The sequence below is a fragment of the Populus euphratica genome, unplaced genomic scaffold (assembly GCF_000495115.2).
Source record: "Populus euphratica unplaced genomic scaffold, PopEup_1.0 scaffold62.1, whole genome shotgun sequence".
NCBI lineage: Eukaryota > Viridiplantae > Streptophyta > Magnoliopsida > Malpighiales > Salicaceae > Populus > Populus euphratica.
The window spans coordinates 250,696-270,153 of record NW_011499939.1 but is presented as its reverse complement, the minus strand read 5'-3'; the positions used below and the strand labels follow the sequence as shown (position 1 = coordinate 270,153).

Genomic DNA, 19,458 nt, shown 5'->3' with positions numbered 1-19,458 from the left:
TGTAAGAAAAAGATATCACTTGATTTTTCAAGATGTTGCGAATATAATGAAAATCAAGCTCAATATATTTGGGGCGTTTATAGGATTGGTGGCAGTCTAAATAGTACTAATATTATCAGAATAAAGTGGGGTAGAGGTGATTTGAGAAAACTCAAGCTCTTCAAAAAGACTGTGCAACCATACAATTTCAAAACAAGTAGCATACATGGCATGATACTCGACCTCAATAGAGGATTTAGAAACACGATTTTGTTTCTTACATTTCCAAGAAATTAAGGCATCACATAAAAACATACATCAACCCATAGTAGATCGATGTGTATCCAGACACCCAGCCAAATCAACATCCTTACAAGTAACAAGTTAAAGAGAGGAGTCGGTAGGGAAGCAAAACCTATAATTAGGTGAGCCTCGAAGATAGCGGATAGAGATGTCGAAAAGAAGACATAAATTGACTGACCTGATGAACAGCATGGGATATATCAAGTCAAGTAGTGATCAAGTAGATAAGACTTCCAACCAAGCTCTTATAGGGAGTAGGATCATCTAGCAAACCCCCTTCATCTTTTCTGTAATTGACATTTACTTTCATAGGAGTATTAACAGAAGAAATGTCCTCCAAACCAGCTAAGGTGATAAGATCTCGAATATACTTATATTGGTTCATTAAAATACCATTAAATCGATGATGAACTTCTAATCCTAAGAAGTATGTTAGCTGACCAAGATCTTTCATATGAAAGTTGCATGTAATTACTATTAACACTCAGTAATCAAACCACAATCAATGCCAGTAATGGTAATATCTATATAAACCAAGAGAAGGATTATACCTGATGCAAATATGTAGAAGAAGAGAGAAGGGTCATATTGACTTTGTGTAAAGCTAAAAGAAAGAATTGTACGACGAAACTTCCTAAATCGAGCCCAAGGGGCCCGTTTAAGCCTATACAAAGCACGTCTTAGCTTACAGACATTGTGAAGAGAAGAAGTAGTCATACCAGAAGGGAGCTTCATGTAAATCTCTTCCTGGAGATCACCAAGAAGAAAAGTGTTCTTCACATCCATTTGATATAATTGCCATAATTATGAAGCGGCAATAGCTAGGATTGTTCGAACCGTGGTTATTTTAGCGATAAGAGAAAATGTCTCCTCATAGTCAACCCCATATTCTTGCTTATTACCTAAAGCTATGAGGTGAGCTTTATATCATTCTAAAGACCCATTAGAACAAAGTTTTATAGAGAGAACTCATTTACTCCTATTAGGTTTGATTGTAGGAGGACAAGGAATATTATCCCTCATTTACTCCCAATAGGTTTGACTGTAGGAGGATAAGGAATAATATTCCAAGTATGATTCTCCTGAAGTACTTAAAGTTCTGCTTACATTGCATTTTGCCAACATGTATGTTCCATGGCTTGTTTGTAACAAGATGGAAGGCAAATAGTGGATAAAATAGTGATAAGAGAGACAAGAGAGAAAAATCCATACCAATTATAGGGTTGAGAAAAACGAGTAGAATGACAAAGAGTGGTAAAAATAGAAGCAGAATCAGGCACCAGGTCAAGATCGAAAAGGGTCACGGGGGAGTCAAACTAATGGCAACGATGTCTTTCATACAGAAAACCAGGTTTGAACCTTTTCCACTATTGTTGGCGAATCAGAAAAACTAGGTAAAGGAGGGAAAGATATAAATGGCAATTCAACATGAGATGGAAAGAAATATTGATTTTTAAAGAAAATCACATCCTAGAAACTCGTACACTACAAGCATAAAGATCATAACAAACATAAACTTTTTTAGGGATAGCATAACTAAGAAAAACACACTTAACAGATTGAGCAATAAGTTTATATCATTCATGAGTAGAGAGATGCACAAAACAAGTACAACTAAATGTACGATGATCAGAATATAAAGGAGAATGACCAAATAACTTTAAAAAATAGGAAACATTATTTCATGTAGGAGAAGGTAAGCAATTAATCAAATGAACTGAAATAGAAAGTGTTTCACACCAACAACAAGGAGGAACAAAAGATTCATGTAAAAAAGTTCTTACTACATCAAGAAGGTGACATTTTTTTCTCCCAGCTACACCATTTTATTGTGGTGTTGAAGGACAAGAACACTAAGAAATGATTCATTTGCTTTGAAAGAAGTCTTGAAACTCATTATACATGTATTCATCGCCAGAATCAAAGCATAAAACCTTGATGCTAGCAGAAAAATGAGTTTCATAAAGTGTAAAAAATCACTTAAAAACTGGAAAAAAAACTCTAGCCTTAGCTTGGAGGAAGTAAAGTCATGCAAAGCAACTAAAGTCATTAATGAAAGTAACCAAGCATTTGTAATGAGCATGAGAAACAACAGGTGCAATCCCCCAAACATCACTATGAATAATATCAAAACATTTAAAGGCACAAGATGGATGATGAGAAAAAGGTAAAACTTTACTTTTTCCAAGTTTACATGATATACAATCAAAAGAAAGATCAAGAGAAGAACATGTTTTATTTTCTAATAATCCAGAATTAATCAAAGTGCAAAGTACATCAGAGTTTGGATGGCCTGGATGTTTATGCCACCTTTTATTTTCAGAACTAATAAAATTACATGTAAAGGAAAACTAGAAATACTAGTGGAAGAAAAAACATGAAAAGGAAAAAGTCGTCCCACTTTAGGCTCTTTCATGGTCATCTTCCCTGATGTTTGATCCTGTACAATACAACCAAAATGGGAGAAATGGACATCACAATTATTATCAACCAATTGACCAATAGAAATAAGATTTGCGGAGAGGTTAGGAGACACAAAAATATCAGTTAATGAAGGAGAAAGATCACCAACAACACTGATAGGCAGAAAACTGTCATTACTAGTACTAATTTTCATATTTCCTTCATAATTTCTGACAATGAAAAGAGGAACAATAGTGTTGGTCATGTGGTTAGAGGCATCGGAGTCTAAATACCATGGCTTAAAAGGAAATTTATGATTACCTGAGAACCCAAAAGCAAAAAGAATAAAAATGATCATTTGTTGTGTCATTTCAGGAGTGAGTGTATTCAGGTTTGCTAAGCCTGTAGAAGTAGGAATAGAAACAACAGGTGAGATAGCAGACAATACAGCAGAACCAAAGGCGACAATGGAGGTATGATAAACAGTTCTTTGTTTCCTTTCAGGACAAATGAGACAAGCATATATGATGTGACCATGTTTCTTATAGTAATTGCAGAACTTCTTAGCACAATCCCGAGCAATATGACCAAAAGCTTTATAACTAAACCATTGGACAACAAGTATATCTCTACCCTTATTTCTTTCTTATGTTGTATAAGCCACAGAAATAAGTGTACTAATATTTACCCTATATTCCATAGCAGCCTAAGTTATGATACGCTGCTCCGCACAAAAAAATTCACTCAAACAGACGTCCAGAGATGGTAAGGATAACGATTCATCAAATTAGAGCATGCAGTTTCAAAATCAGAACAAAGCTTCATCAGGAATTAATCTCTCTTGCTTGTTTCATGCACTACTTCAACAGCAGAGAGAGCTACAACAAGAATATTAGCATAAACAATATATAAATAATTAGCCCAAAGATTTTGAAAACTAGAAAAGTATTCCTTAATAGAAAGACTTTCATGTGTGAAGTTAGTCATCTCATACTTTAATTAAAGTCATTGATTTGTGTTGTCCTAATTGTAAACCTTATTTAGATAATTCCATATAGTAGTAGCAGTTTTATAAAGCCTTAGATTGAGAACAAGATGAGGTTCTATTGAGCTAAAGATCCATGTCATAACCCAAGCATTTATGGTTTCCCATTTAGACAAAGCATAGAAAATGTAGGTGTGAGATTACTCCCATTAATATGCCCCCAAAGTTACTTCCCTTTGATGAATAATTAAAATTAAAACTCTCAAGCAGAATAATTTTTCCCATTAAGAGGGATATGGAACAAGTCTAGCTTATCAGAAAACATGGTAAAGCTGAAAAGAAATAGATTCTAAAATTAAAACTGACGAGGAAATAGTCTAATAAAAGAAGGATTACAGACTAGATTTTGAAACTAAGAACTGTCAAAAATAGTAGCATAGAAACTAATATGAAACTGCTGAGAATAGCAATAAAAAATAAAGATCTGAAACAACCAAGAATTTCATCAGAAACACAATATCTGAAATAGAGAAAAATGATTCTAAAACTATCGAGAACACCACCAAAAAATCAAGATTGAAAGCTGCCAAGAATAGCATCAAAAATGCATGATAGATTACTAATTAAGTAGTAAATCCAAACTAGAAATCAGATCTATTACGTATGAAATTAAAACCAAGAATAACTCAAAGTTGTTGCATGAAATAAGGATCCAATGATCCCTCTTTCTCTCTCACCTACACAATCTCTACCAGGAGTAATATGAAAAAGACAGGTCCAAGATGAGTAAGGCAACAACAGTAGAAGCCAAATGAAAAATCAAGATAAAGGCAAGCAAGGATTCAGAATAGGCTCTGATATCATGTTAATACATTTAACCAAAACTAGAATACTAAGAGAGTCTTTTAATACCCTAATTTTGCAACCTCTTTTTCTCTTTAATACACTCAGCAGATAAACCCTCATTGTCATACCCCTCAAAACCCCTTATACATCGAAGGTTTTGTTATACAAGGAGTCTCACTCATTCCCTAGAAATCAGCATTTATGTATGATAAGATAATCTTTATAGCTAATATTAAAAGTCCTAAATTATGTTACCATATACAATGAATATATATAATTTTATTTAAAAAATAAAAATTTTAAATAATATTATATTAGATTAACCCCCATCTCATATGACCCACATCACATAACCCAGTTGTCAGTCTAGGGAGGGATTCAAAGACTTTGACTTAAATGCAACAACCACATTTGTTAGATTCATAGCCTTATGATTAACACTAGACTATTCCATCCACTCAATGGTCTAAATTATCAGAAACAACCATCCTATCATTTTTTTAAGCGATGAGTTAAGAAATTGGTCCTGACTAATTCAATCAATAAAGTTTAACATTGTTTCAAGCAACCTGGTAATTTGTCTAGAATCCAATAAATACTTGGAATAGAAGAGATTAGGGAATAGGCAAAAGCTACTCACTTTTGCCATAACCAAAGTACTTCATCCTCAAAATAACATATAAGATGATCCTCAATCATAAGTTTGTCAAAAAATCTAAGTAAACAATGGAAAGGCTAGCTTAATGTAACAAAAGTCCTCATAATGTGATAAATTAAGCCAATTACCTAGCAAAAAGGTTGAGGTGTGGAATATCAGCTCCATAAACAGTGGAATTCTTGATAAGGCTGAGATTAGCAGACAACCATTTGCCAGGTAAATTGACAAAGATAGATTCAATGGTGTAGCCACAGCCAACCATTTCTTCTCCACTTATTACAGCAATGTTGAAATAATTTATGTATAAAGAATCAACTTCGGTTGATGAATAAAAAAAAACACAGAACATAGTTTTACAGTAGAAAGAACAAAAAGTCAAATTGACTTGATAAGTTGTTGTCATCCTTAGTCTTTTATTTATAAAAGGAAACAAACATTGTAATATTATATAAAATAAAAGAAACATACCAGTCATCATCTCTTTTATCTAAGGAGTTATATAACAAGCTAGTCTAATCATAGATAAACTTAAAACAAATTGAAAAACATATTGATCTAGATAATGCTCATAATGTTGTCATCAGTAAATGGACAGCAATGCAGTAGATCACTACTAAATAACCTTATTCCAACTTTGGTACCATAACTTCAACACTCTTTCCTGGTTCCTAAGCTACACATTCCAATCCTTCCCCTCGTATCCACTCTTTCTTGGTTCCTAAGCTACACATTCCAATCCTTCCCCTCGTATCTTCAAATCTATTTTTAGCTAAAGGCTTGGTGAATAAGTCTGTTGGTTGTTCTTCTAGGGTGCAGTAATATCGTTCTACTTCCCTTTTTTATTGAAATTGTCTGATAACATGGAATTTGATCTTCATATGCTTGGTCCTATCATGAAAAACAGAATTTTTTCAAGATGGCTATAGCTAATGTATTGTTATAGAACAATTCTGTGGGATTTTTTTAAATGCAGTCTGGCTCTCTTAGCATCTTTTTTTGCCATATTAGTTATTTTGTTGCCACATATCTAACTATATATTCAGCCTCTATTATGGAGTATGCCACCATTGATTATTTCTTTAAATTCCAGCAGAACACACTATCTCCAATAGCAAAATAATAACCTGAGGTGCACATCATTCCTTCATCACTTCCACCCCAGTCACTGTTAGAAAAACCAACAAGATTGACAAAGCTAGATTTCATAAAATGTATGTCAAATCCTACAGTCCCTTTCAGATATCTCAAAACTTTCTTGGCTGCTACAAAATGAATTCTACTTGGATATTGTATGAACCTGGAGAGGTATTTGATAGCAAATAAAATATCTAAACGTGTGGCTGTTAAATACAACAAACTCCCAACTAAACTCTTATAAGCTTTCCCATCAGTTTTCGATGCTTCATCCTTCTTCATTAGCTTTTGTCCCTGTATCATAGGTGTACTGCCCAATTTGTAATTAGCCATTGCAAAATTACCGATATCTTCAAAGAATAAAAAACTTGATAGAGAAAGTAACCTTGATTAGATTGAGTTACTTCTAAGCCTAAAAAATATAAGAACAAACCAAGTTCATTCATCTCAAACTTATCTTTTATATTGGTTTTAAACTCCTCTACAAGTTGTTTCTTGTCTCTTATAATTAGCAAATCATCTACATAGACTGGTATGAATAGTTTATGCCCATCAACATGCTTCATATATAAAGTTACCTTGTTCATATTTCTTTTAAATCCTAAGCTTAAGAGATAATTGTCAAATATGTTGTACCATGCTCTAGGAGCCTGTTTAAGTTCATATAATGCCTTCTTCAGTAAATACACTTTGTTTATTGAATTTTGTTTTTCAAACCCAGCAAGTTGTTTAACATAAATCTCCTTATTTAAAACACTATTCAAAAATGCAAACTTAACATCCAATTGAAAGATATACCAGTTATTTTATGCTGCTAGAATGAGCAGAAGCTTCTTTGTATCATGCCTAGAAACTGGATCAAATGTATTTATGAAGTCAAAGCCTACCTTCTGTTAATATCCTTTCACTACAAGTTTTGTTTTGTGCTTGTTAAACTTACCATTTGCATTCCGTTTTCTTTTAAAAATTTATTTCACTCCGATTACCTTTTTATGAGTTGTTCTGTCAACTAGCATCCATATTTGATTGGTTTCTATCATAGCAAGCTCCACCTTCATTGCTACTATCTAGACTTGGGAATTTATAGCCTATTTAAAACTTATTGGTTCTGCCTCAGCCACATTGTATCTGCTATAAATGTTAGTTAAAGACCTTATGCCCCTTACTAGTTGGTCATCAATATTTTTTGTAACATCCAACTCAACTTGTTGGTCATTAATATATTTTACAGCATCCAACTCAGTTTGTTGCATCTGTTTTGACCCTTTAATTGATGTATTTTTCTAATTCCATGTAACATTCTCTACAACTTGTACATCTTTAGCAATCACAACTTTGTTAAAATTTAGATCATAGATTTTATAAACCTTAGATGTTGTGCTATAGCGTATAAGAATTCTTATATCAGCCTTTTAATCAAGTTTTCTCCTTTTAACTTTAGGTTTCAGAACATAACAAAAACTACCAAACACTTTTAAATGATCAATGCTGGGTTTAAAACTGTACCAGATTTCATAAGGTAGGCTACCATCAGCTAATGTTTGATCCCTTTTTTTGCCAAGTATGCCTTAAATTGACAAGATGTATACTCACCTCAATTGTCAAATCTTAATATCTTCAGTTTGTTTCCTGTCTCTAGTTCAACTACCGCTTTAAATTTAACAAACTCGACAAACACATCAGATTTTGATTTTAGAAAGTAAACCCAGCATAACCTTCTATAATCAGCAACAAATAGAAGAAAGTATTTTGAATCATTTAAAGATTCATTATGCATTGGCCCACACATATCTGTGTATATCAGCTGGAGTTTTGACAATGCTCTGAATGCATTGTTAGGAAAAATAACTCTAGTTTGCTTTTCTAATTGACAGGCTTCACAAATACTCTTTTATTCATATATATCTAGTAAATCATAAGTCATCTGCAGGTCAGCTATTCTTTTTAAAGTTGTGTAATTGAAATGCCCTAACCGTTTATGCCAAAGATAGATTCATTGTCCTCATAAGTGTTAGTACTCAAGCATACTTCTCTCTAATCAACATTAAAACTTTTATTTATCATTTTAGCAAAGAGCGGTAACACTTTTTTTATCTTTAATGTCACGGACTTCATCATTAAAGAATATTGAGTAACCAGATTCAATTAATTTTCCCACACTAACTAGATTCTGATTGATCTTAGGTATATAAAAAATATTTTTTAGAGTTGTTGTACTTGACATTGTTTCTATTTCAATTGTTCATTTTCCTTCAACCTTCACATAGTCTCCATTCCCAATTCTGACTCTAGATAGATAGCTTTTATCCAAATCTTTGAATAAGCTCAAATTTATAGTCATATGATTAGTATAACCACTATCAATAAGCCATGATGATTTATTTGCCTTGGTTGTGTTACACATCTCTTGTATTGTAGCCATAAATAAAAGATCTTCCTTCACTTATGAACTCTCGACTATTTGAGCTTGTCTTACAGTTTCTGCTTTTTTGCAGAATTTTCTGGATGTGACCAAACTGCTTGCAATTTCAACATTATGCATTCTTGAGCCAACACCATGCTTCAAGATGATTTGTTTTCTTACATAATTTACAAGGAAAAAAATGTTCTCTCTTATCTTTCCCCTAGTGATGGTGTTATTGATATTTTATTGCTAGTTATTGGATTGCAGCCTTTCTTTTTTTCTCTTTTTCCTTTTTAATTATTTCTGTAAAAATCCTGACTCTTCTCTTTAAAAACTGCAACAAGAGCTCATTCACTTTTTCCTTCTTATCTATAAGCTTGTTTTTCTTCACAGCTTGTAATGCATTTACCAGTTCTTGAAGACTCATTTTTGAAAAAAAAAATTGAATCTTTTAAAAAACAAATTTTATGTTCAAATTTCTTTGGTAAACTTACCAGAACTTCCTCTACTATTCTTGAATATGAAAAACCTTCCTATAAAAGTCTCACTTGATTCATAAATTTTGAAATTTGAGAAGAGAAGTCTTTGATAGTATTAGTTTCTTTCATCTTCAATCCTTCAAGTTGCCTTCTTAAATTTAAAACTTGCATCTTTCTTAACTTCTCATCTCTATGAAATTATGCTTTTAGTTTATCCCACGTTTCTTTGGCTAATTTACAAGCCATAATTCTTGTGAAGATTTCTTCACTCACAGTATTATGAAGACAAGTAAGAGCTTCAATCGTTTTGCCTTTTCTTCATTGAAAAATTTCATCTATGCATTCATAAGATTGTTTCCTAGTGGAGTTGGTTGCTTATCACTCTCCACTATCTCCCACAAGTCAAAAGCTTTAAGATAAGTTTTTATTTTCATAACCCACACACCATAATTCTGTCTTGTGAACACTGGTGATTTTGTTGGAAAATTTTCAGAATCCGTTTTAAAGAAAAAACTCACTTAATCTCTCGTGTTTCACTCACAACCCTTCAAAGCAAAAAAACTTTAATTTAACCTTAATGATTTCTCGTGTTTTCACTCACAATCCTTTCAAAGTTTAAAGAGTGCTCTAATACCAATTGTTAAAATAACTGATCCACAAAGAACCGACTTTAGTTTATGAACAAAGAAAAGAACATAGAACAAAGTTTTGCGGTAGAAAGAACAAAAAGCAAAATTGACTTGATAGGTTACTGTTATCCCTAGTCTTTTATTTATAAAAGAAAACAAGCATTACAGAATTATGAAAAACAAAAAAAAATATACCAATCATAATTTTTTTATCTAAAAAGTTATATAACAAGCTAGTCTAATCCTAGATAAACTTAAAACAAATTAAGAAATATATTATTTAGATAACTCATAATGTTGTTATTAACAGATAGACAGCAGCAATACAATAGATCACTGCTAAATATTCTTGTTTCAGCTTTGATACTATAACTTCAACAGGCAACCCAGTAAAAAGGAAGTAAGATACTATATAAGAAAAGAAGTGAATTGTAAGAATGAGATATTGCCTTTGGCTCATTATTCTTTCTGTATTTCTCCTCCTTCATCATTTTAAAAATGAGTGCACCGACTTGTTAATATTCTTTAAATATTCAAGAAAATAAACTTTACATATAGACATTTGAGTCTTGTGACTATTAGTTCTCTTTGAATCTTGTTATTATTTTGTGAATAAAATATATTTTTTTCTAATAGCATAAAACAATAATTATTTTTTATATATAATTAATAAAAAACACATATTTTTATGTATTTTTAATAAGAGATAAATAGCAGGTTTTCTTAAAAGATTTCTATAGAGTATAAGGAGATGTGTACCTTTAATTTTAATATTTTATATTAAAAATCACAATAAAAAATAGTTTTAGTCTAAAAAAATTGTTATTTTTATATTTATTTGTGCTTAACAAAATATTGAGTTTAGAAATGTCAAATCTAACAGTTGGCTAAATTTATAAATACTTAAACTTAACATATAGTTAAATTTATAAATCATCACCAAACCTTTAGTTTTTTTATTAAAAAAATAAAAAATAATATATATAAAACACGTTAATCAACCATTTATAATCCTGATCTGAAGTTTCTGGGCAGCTTCTTGAAAAAGAGACTTGGGAGTGCTTGTGACTGTATGACCTCCTCAGGTCTTCCTCTTCCTTTTTTTTTTTTTTCTTTTTTTTTATCTTGTTAGAATACTCCAGTCAATGATAGGCAATATGTCCAATTATTCAATCGGCCTTCTAGATGGGGATTCTATATATTATAATTTGAGATTTTGATAACCTATTTCACACTTGTATATTCTGGATTTTTCACCAGATAATAGCTGATATATAATTTAGTGGGTCGCCTGTGAATTCACTATAATAATTAAAAACCAATACCGAACTAAAACTGTACAAATGAATTAAATTTAAAAATTAATTATAAAATATTTTCTAAGTTGATTAATCTTCTTATAAAATATATCATGAGAAAATATTTTTTTTATAAAGGGACACTGATCCATCAACTACGACTTAATACTTTTTAAGAGATTTATGTGTACTGTAATTTAATCATCAATGTGGACGGACTTGCGTTACAGCTTTGCTTTCAACAACCGAGACTTCCTCTCAAAACTGTTGAACACGGAGACGACCATTTCTGCAGATCAATGTCCAGATGATTTGGTTGTTGAAGTTTACAGAGGCATCGTTCTGTCATTTACCGTATGAATTCCAAGGATAGTAGTCTTGAGTCGCTTGATTTATTACTATAAACTGCTGGCAAAAGTGATATGGCAATGCTTAAATGCTTAATTTCACCTCTAACTTGAACTCCTCTCCAAGTGACAGAGAAAAATCTGACATCTCTAGCATGCCAAGTTCTCCATTGCTATTGAAGCTTGCTACTGTACCTGAATTTCCACTCTTTGTTTCCTTGGGAGTCTGCAGCTCATACCACTTGAACCCCTTGGTCTTTTCCAATCCGATGAATGTTACTTTGCTTACAATCCATTCTTGGCTCAAAGCATATTCTCCATTTATGATGATTGATCTAACCATAGCCATATCTCCCACTATTCCACCGTAAAATCTCACTAAGCTCCAATTCTTTCCCTCCCCTCCCATCTCCACGCTCTCCCCGTCATCTAAGAAAACCTCCCCTGTGCTGTTTTCATTGCTGCTAAGAACTACTAGTAGATGGAATGCTGTTCTTCGAGCTTCTTTAGTTGTCATGGCTTCACCTTGCAAGGTCAAGATGTTTCCTTCGCGAACATGAACGTTTATATGATCTGCCGGAGCATCAAGCGTGATGTACTTTCCTGAATCTGCAGTAACTGAATTGGTGTGGTTGAAAAGGTCAAACCACTTTCCTGCGGGGAAGTATGCATCAACTGACACTGCTCCTGAGTTTAGTACAGGTGATACCATAACTCCTTTGCCCACTAGAAATTGCGAGTTGATTCCGTAAGTTTTGATGTCTTGAGGGAATGAGAAGAAAAGAGGTCTTGCTATTGGGGTTCCTTTCATGTGTGCCTCATACATTAACGTGTAGAAGTAGGGAAGTAATTGGTACCGGAGACCGAGCACCTTCTTGGCTGCTGCTGCAACAGAATCCCACAAATAAAGCTCTTGCCGTGTTGAGTCTATTGCTGAGTGATCTCTTGCAAAGGGATAAAAGGCACCGAGCTGCATGGCAACCACATTTGAAAACTAATTAAACAAAGGCAGAAGTGTTAAACAACAGTGCAATTTCCAGCCACGAGCAATAATTTCACCTGAATCCAACGTCGACAAAGCTCTTCAGTTGTGTTCCTAGAGAAACCACATATGTCAGAACCAACCATTGGTATACCGAACAGCCCAAAATTCAAAATCGAAGGAATGGTGTATGCCAAGTCATCCCATGTGGCAGCATTGTCTCCAGTCCAATGTGCTGTGTACTTACCAGAGCCAACAAAAGTTGATCTTGAAAGTATGAAAGGCCTTTTACCAGTCACATTGATTAGAGCTGCATTTGTGGCTTTGGATTCTGATAGGCCATAAAGATTATGCGCATTATACTCTACAATGTCTCCATTGTGTAGAGAGGTTGCAGGAATGGTTTTGTTATTAATAGGTCGTTGAACAGCAGCATTGTTAATCTTGTATGGAGGATCGTCTAGCTTAGAGAATTCCGCAGGAGATGGAGTTATGAAATTGGATATCTCATTCATATCTAGCCACAGACCATCAAATGGCAGAAGTTCATGGAACAATTTGATCTCACTGCTCCAAAACTCTCTGCCAGCTTCATTAAGAAAATCAGGGAAGTAGACTGATCCAGGCCAAACCTCTCCCATATAAGGAATGCCATCATGTCTGATGAAAACATCAGCCTTCATCCCTCTGATATAAGTTCCATATGTTGTGTTCACACTGATACCTGCAAAGGTCAGAGGCAGTTTGGCTCTGTAAGAATTCAATTTAACCCTTTCATCCCAGCAGCCGTGTAAGAACTAGAGGAGTTTCAGATAAATGGAACTTTTTCTTTCTTCAAGTTGCCACATACCAGGATCCAAGATGAGCACATATTTCTGACCATTTTGGTGAAGGGTGTCGGTGAATTTCTTCATCTTTTCCAATGGGAAGTTCACAGGATCAAGAGTGAAATCCTTAAATCCATCCATATAATCAATGTCTGTCCACATAACTTCAAGAGGGATACCGGCTTTTGCATAGCCAGCGACCACTCCTTCAACATCAGAAACATTTTTGTAACCCCATCGACACTGATGAAATCCTTCGCACAGGAAAATCAATCATATGGGGCAAGCAAGAAAAGAAAATCTAATGATGTGAAGCAAGAAAATAGTGGCTGCAAGCCTGTACTTACCAAAGGACCAATATGGCATAGGAGCAGGCCGGCCAATGAGTTCGGTATACTGCTGTACTACTAACTCAGGCAAAGGCCCGGCGAAAATGTACAAATCAATTACTCCACCAATTACCTTATAAGTGATCCTATCACCTTCATAAATTATGTCCATTCCATTACTATTAAGCAGCAAAACACCATGAGTAGTCCCTGCTATAACTTTACCGTCAAGAGATTCTGATCTCACATCAACGTAAAAGGGATGGGATCCATAAAGGTTAACATCAGGAACAGCACTAGCAAAGTCAGCATTCCACAAAGTGAGTGGTGTCTTCTCAGGTTCCAACTTAAAGGACTTCTTTGTACGCTCTCCGAGGCCATAAAGAGAAGACCTGTCTTTTGGGAGTGAAAAGGAAAGCTGGATATATTGGTCCTTGAAAACAAAAAAGGTTTCAGAATCGGATGTGTTCGGAGCCGCATCGAAAAGGACATCTCCGGAGTAATGCCGGGACAAGGAGAAGCCAAATGGTGTGGCGTTGTGAAGGGTGAAGAAGAGGTCAGAATTGGGGTCTGAAAGAATGTAGTTTGCCGATGAGGACTGGACATGGTTTTGTCCAAAGCTGAGGTTATGTTTTGGGCGCGGAATTATGTCTTGAGGGATTTCCCATCTTTGCTTGTTGGCATCTGCTATCCGAATTCTCAAACGATCTTTCGTGTCAAAGCTGCAGCGAAGGCATTCTTATTGATCAATTCTAGATAAGTTAGAGATCTCAAGTAGTAATTGAAGAACAATCCATAGTTATCAAACCTGGTTTGATTAGTTAATTAACTCAGAGCTTGGCTCAAGCCATGTTTGCTCTAGTTAAATCTGAGTGATCAAGTTGATCAACTTGTAACTCATCTGACTTAGCTAAATTCAGGTGAGATACGGACATGTCAAATTCAAAGATTTTCTTAAAATCTTGTCTAAAATGATGTCAATTAAAAAAAAAAAAACTTAAACAATATTGTTTGAAATAAATCCCAACCGGCCCCATCAATCCATAGATTAACTTGACCAACCTGCAAGGCTTGATTTAGGGTCGGGTCAAACATCGAACCGGATGGGATAACTATTCTTAAACGCACTAGCTATAACATTTTTTTTTAAGTAAAAATTAGGAATGAGTATTGAACCAAGTTACCTGGCAATAAAGTTGAGGTTCTGAATGTCAGGACCAAAAGTAGAGGAATTCTTGATGAGTTGAAGATCAGCTGTCAAAACATTTACAGAGGGATCAACTCTAGCTGACACGACCTTGTGACCATAACCAACAGGCTGTGATTCTACCTCTCCATTTGATATAGATAGTGGAGCCAAGCAAGATGCAAGGAAGAAACACAGAATAAAATAAGCCAACTTGGCTGTAATATTTCTATTATCTGGTTTTGTCATTTGTGTTTGTGTTGTGAGAAAAACGGAGCCTTTCCTAATGACCTTTATCTCATCTCCACGGTCCAAACAGACAAAATGGGGCATTTTTTTTCCTCCACATGCCTGGTGGCCTTGTCCCACTCTCTGTATCTGCTTGGAACAGTAGGCAGGTAATAAAGCTTTTCCCCATGTTCGTCAAACTACAAGGAAAGACGTGGTCTGAATGTAGGTAATAAAGCTTTTTTAATAGTTGTTTTTTAAAGTTGAGCGTCCAAAGTTTTTACGTATGTATATATGGGTGTCTATGGATTCAGGTTAAATTATTTTCTTCGTAAATGCAGGGACTCCATTGACAAAATCTATCCTTCTGAGTTCTGAACTCAATTGAGAATTGGTATATATTTCAAGGACTTAATTGAGAAATTGGGATACAGGCCAAGAACCAAACCAGCCTGTATTTGTACGGACAGAGAATGGTGGGGTTTTACTTTTTGTTGGTGCTCTCCAATCTGTCAGTCATCTTTCTTCCCATAAACAAAAATTGCCAGAGAGGAAGGTTCGGTCTCACTTCTTGCTATATTTCTTTTTATTTTTTTATTGTCCTGCTGTATTTTTCAATTCTGGGCCTGTAAGGCTATTGCTCCCATGGCCACAGTAGCAAGTGTCGCAAGAAAACTTGAGGCCTTCCCAAAACATCTTACTAAAGACATCCACGACATCCACGTCAATAACCTGATGTGTTAACATCTATCACACCAGCTTCAGACAATCATACAGCATCTGAGGAAATCTTCCTTGAACAGTGAAGTATTTGGAATTTGAAGATGTGGCTTGTGATTTCTATGACTACAGGTTTATTGCAATTTCCCCAAGTAAAAGGTCTTATTGATATGTTTATACATCACATCTACAAGTCCCGAATGTGTTAGGATGTTATGATATTTAGAATATAGATTTTTATATGCTAGATATCTAAATAAAGCGTGGACAGCTTTGATGTGACAAATGATATTTTCTATGTAATAAACTTTATTTACCAAAAAGCATGCCAGGAACAGGGACATTCCTAGGCAAATGGGGCACCGGTTGTTTTGTCAGCTCTGCACCAGGGGAAGCAGACAACCAAAAACAAATGAATAAAGCTAGGAAAATAGTATCCACAGAAAATGAAAGAGAGATGACCTTACACCAGTCTCCATTCAGTTCAAGTCTTCGCAGGCAACAAGTCTTTCATGGCTGACAGTGAGTTGCAAGGAAAGATTCAAAGAAGAAAATCGCATTGTTGGGCTAGGTACAAACCTAAAAGTAAAATATTTTGCTGGAAGAGAGATCTTGACCGTGGGCATCCATGGGAGACTAATATACAAGAATTTGTTGTGCAACTGATGTGTTATTAGCTTCACATGGATAGTTTCTTTACAGCTCCTTCCATTGGCACAGCATACTGCCAAACTACAAGTTATACATACAGCTTTTATGTACAAAAAGGAGCTCTACAGTCTACAAGGTACTAATGGTTTTGAACTGAGCCTCCACATGCATCCACCAACGGAAACGAATCTGCCATGCCACAATGTTCATGCCATAGCTACACATGTCTGTCTGCAATGATTTCAAGTGTAAAAATACCATGTCAGCTTCACTCATCTTATCTCCTGCCACCAAGTTCTCATGTTACGCTATGAAGTTTGTGTTACAGGAGCTGCAAGTATTGATGTGGAACAGCTCAAACTTTCAGTGATATATAGCCCAGGATTTACATTGCATACTAGTCATCAGAGGGATAAGTATACTTCACAACAGACCACTGCCATGTTCGGAAGGATATTTGAACTTGTTCATTGCTCCCAGCCCATTAACATCTTCCAAACTTGTTCCTCAATTTTTCTTCGTGGAACAGCCAAGCCTTCCCCTTCATCAAGTAATACTCTGTACACTTCGAATTCCCGATCTCCAATCATGCGCCTCCTGATCTCAGCCTGAAAAGACAAGCAGGGTATATGACGTTTACAGTGAAATAAAATAGCTATAATCACTTAATTTACAGAATTCAAATCTCTCAAATTTAAGTAATGATCGCAAGCAATCCCACAGTTTCAGCCATAACGCCTTGTCAGGTTCAAATATCAGGCAAATATCATCTCATACGAATAAAGAAAAGATGCCTTTTAAGTTGTTGAGAGGGAAAGGCCAAAGTGATGTCAAGCAGGAATTGCCAAGCCAGCAAGTAGCTCAGTACCGAGAAAATGCAACTGTCAAGCATCGTGAGAGCAAGAGTGATGTCATGGAAAACAAGAGGTCGGCCCTTGCCGGATAACTCCACAGGATTTGCCACCATCAGCTCTGTATCAGGACCACGGCTGACGACGGCTACTCGGAGAGGGCGCACTAGTTCCATCTCCAAACGGGAGGACAATGCTTTCTGCTTGTTAGGATCAACTATTTTCTTCCCATCAGCTTGCACGATAAACAAGTCAATCTCACAGGTCCTTCTGTGTTTTATGTAAAAGCGTCCATAAGAAATCTGGTCAAACAAGCAGTAATTAGTTTATCTCCAGAAAGATTCACTGAAAACATTAGAACAGTGATGCAAAAGGTGCTTCCAACTTGGAAAATGAGGCAGCTGACTTGCATGAATAGCAAACATGGCAGAGATGTCCATCAATGTAATTTCAGAATCTCATACAATTAATCTACCTGTATATTGTAATCCTTTAGAGTCCTCATTATGTCGTAAAGAAGACCCTTGTGATCTTGGCACACAATTTGAACAAGGGTGTGAGCTGGACTCAGCAAGTTGTCCATTATAACAGAAACACTAGTGGAAGTTAGTGAACTGGGGAGTTCATCTGGCATTTGCAAAGGGAGAATGTTTTCTGTGATTGCAGTTGGAAGAAATGAAGATTCTGCTGAACAGGCAGTAATTTCAGGTCCAACCATTTCTATGTCACAGCTTATCATTGAATTTCCCATGACAGCTCTTAAGTGATCATATGTATCCTCCTTTCTCTTAGTTGTATGCAGGAGCTCTCTGATAAAGAAAGACATTAAGAAAAATTTCTTTTAACAAGAACTTAATCAAAAGTTCAAGAAGCTGCATAGCTATGCAAACGGGAGTCATAGAAATGTCCATCTTGATTGCTCACATCTTTCTATGAACTAATACAATAAATGACCTACAAGAAGGTACGCCAACATGGTCATTATGAGAAGATACACCTCCTGTGAAAACTTCTATTTTTACCCCTCTCAAATCTTCTGAACGCACAATTATTGCAAGACAAGGAGCATAAGCTAGAAAATATATGATAAAGTTCTGAGTAGAGACGTCGAAAATTCAAAACCTTGTATCTGTAACGAAGAATAGGTCCATTACTCTCCCATCCGGTGTTGTGGATACCTTCACTTTTTTTATAGTGAGTTCAAGCTCACAAAGAACCCCGGTCACATCTGCAAAAGCAAACCTCCAGGATTCAGCTTGAAACATTCCAATTTCTGAATTCTCCACTGAAACATCAAAATCACAAGGGGATCTGACAACTTTATGCCGATTGCAAGGTATATGCAAGGTTTTTACAGGGAACATGATTCCTTCAAGCTACATGTGATTGCTGAATTTAAAGAGTATGAATTGCAAATCTTGGAAACTTACGACAAGCTAAGGTTTTTGAAGAACAAGAAGCAATAAAAAGGTAACTAAGAATCAGATCGGCCTTGGTGATCACTTTAGCAACAAAAATTACATGTATGAGCAGAAAACTCCACAATCAAAACATTGAACAAGGAGGATCAGATAGAGAAAAGCTGGAAAAAAAACCCAGGAAAATATCAGTACCATGTAAAAGCCCTTTTCTGTCATGACAAGCTAACTTCAAGAGGAAAACATCAGGTGGTCTTGGAGGCTGCAATTCTGCACTGTAATAAGAAATCCCAGATGCTGAAGAACAAGAAGGGCAAGCCCCTACTAATCTCTTCTTCAATAAACCCCACCTTGTTGTTGATTTGCCAACCACCCAAAACACTATGTAGCACCATTTCCCATCCGTAGAAACATCTTCACCAAATCAAAAACAAGTCCAAAAACACCCAAAATCAGAACAAAAATTCCCATTTTCTTTCACAAAACTACTAAAAAAAGAATTAAAAAAGCACACACACACCCCTTTGTTTTCCACAAACTAAAAGTGTGGAAAACAAAATATTGAGCTGAAAACACTCGAAGACAAGCTCTAAAAAAGGAGACTTTTCTCTCTTTGGGGTCCTTACCTCCTCTAACAATGCTAAGGCCAAAGAAGAGAATGATACGACATAAATCACAACCAAGACCAGTCTTGTCAGGACAATTCACAGTGATAACAGCAGGGTCTCCTTCTTTCTCTGAATGTCTAATTATCACTACATCATCATACAAAATTCCCATTTCCTGGACCTTTTCTTTCCC

At 35.2% G+C, this 19,458-nt stretch overlaps 2 protein-coding genes across 4 annotated transcripts in view; both read right to left on the bottom strand.

Annotated features, from left to right (window-relative positions):
- Window positions 1–11,203: 11,203 nt before the first annotated feature.
- LOC105136795 (alpha-glucosidase-like) lies at window positions 11,204–15,221 on the bottom strand. Its single transcript, XM_011042277.1, has 5 exons — window positions 14,788–15,221; window positions 13,622–14,325; window positions 13,298–13,528; window positions 12,525–13,171; window positions 11,204–12,435 (listed from the first exon to the last, which is right to left on the bottom strand). The coding sequence occupies exons 1-5, from the start codon at window positions 15,120–15,122 to the stop codon at window positions 11,551–11,553; spliced, it is 2,802 nt and encodes a 933-aa protein (XP_011040579.1). The 5' UTR covers window positions 15,123–15,221; the 3' UTR covers window positions 11,204–11,550.
- A 1,126-nt stretch (window positions 15,222–16,347) lies between these two features.
- LOC105136793 (uncharacterized) overlaps window positions 16,348–19,458 on the bottom strand; it is a 3,270-nt gene continuing 159 nt past the window's right edge. For 2 of the 3 annotated variants that reach the window (XM_011042275.1, XM_011042274.1), the window contains exons 2-7: window positions 19,284–19,458; window positions 18,853–19,071; window positions 18,362–18,467; window positions 17,715–18,048; window positions 17,257–17,541; window positions 16,348–16,996 (exon numbers count right to left, since the gene is read on the bottom strand). In XM_011042275.1, coding sequence (XP_011040577.1) covers window positions 16,856–16,996; window positions 17,257–17,541; window positions 17,715–18,048; window positions 18,362–18,467; window positions 18,853–19,071; window positions 19,284–19,437 — 1,239 coding nt within the window. In that variant the 5' untranslated portion in view covers window positions 19,438–19,458 and the 3' untranslated portion in view covers window positions 16,348–16,855. Of the gene's footprint in view, window positions 17,000–17,186; window positions 17,542–17,714; window positions 18,049–18,361; window positions 18,468–18,852; window positions 19,072–19,283 lie in introns of all 3 variants that reach the window. The other variant, XM_011042276.1, reaches the window with a different exon arrangement.

Excerpts from the sequence above, each read along its gene's own strand:
- LOC105136795 (XM_011042277.1), bottom strand. The coding sequence starts at position 15,122 with ATGCCCCATTTTGTCTGTTTGGACCGTGGAGATGAGATAAAGGTCATT. Across the intron at positions 14,326-14,787 it reads AACCTCAACTTTATTGCCAG|CTTTGACACGAAAGATCGTT; the intron begins GTAACTTGGTTC and ends CCTTCGCTGCAG. Across the intron at positions 12,436-12,524 it reads TTTGTCGACGTTGGATTCAG|CTCGGTGCCTTTTATCCCTT; the intron begins GTGAAATTATTG and ends GTTGCCATGCAG.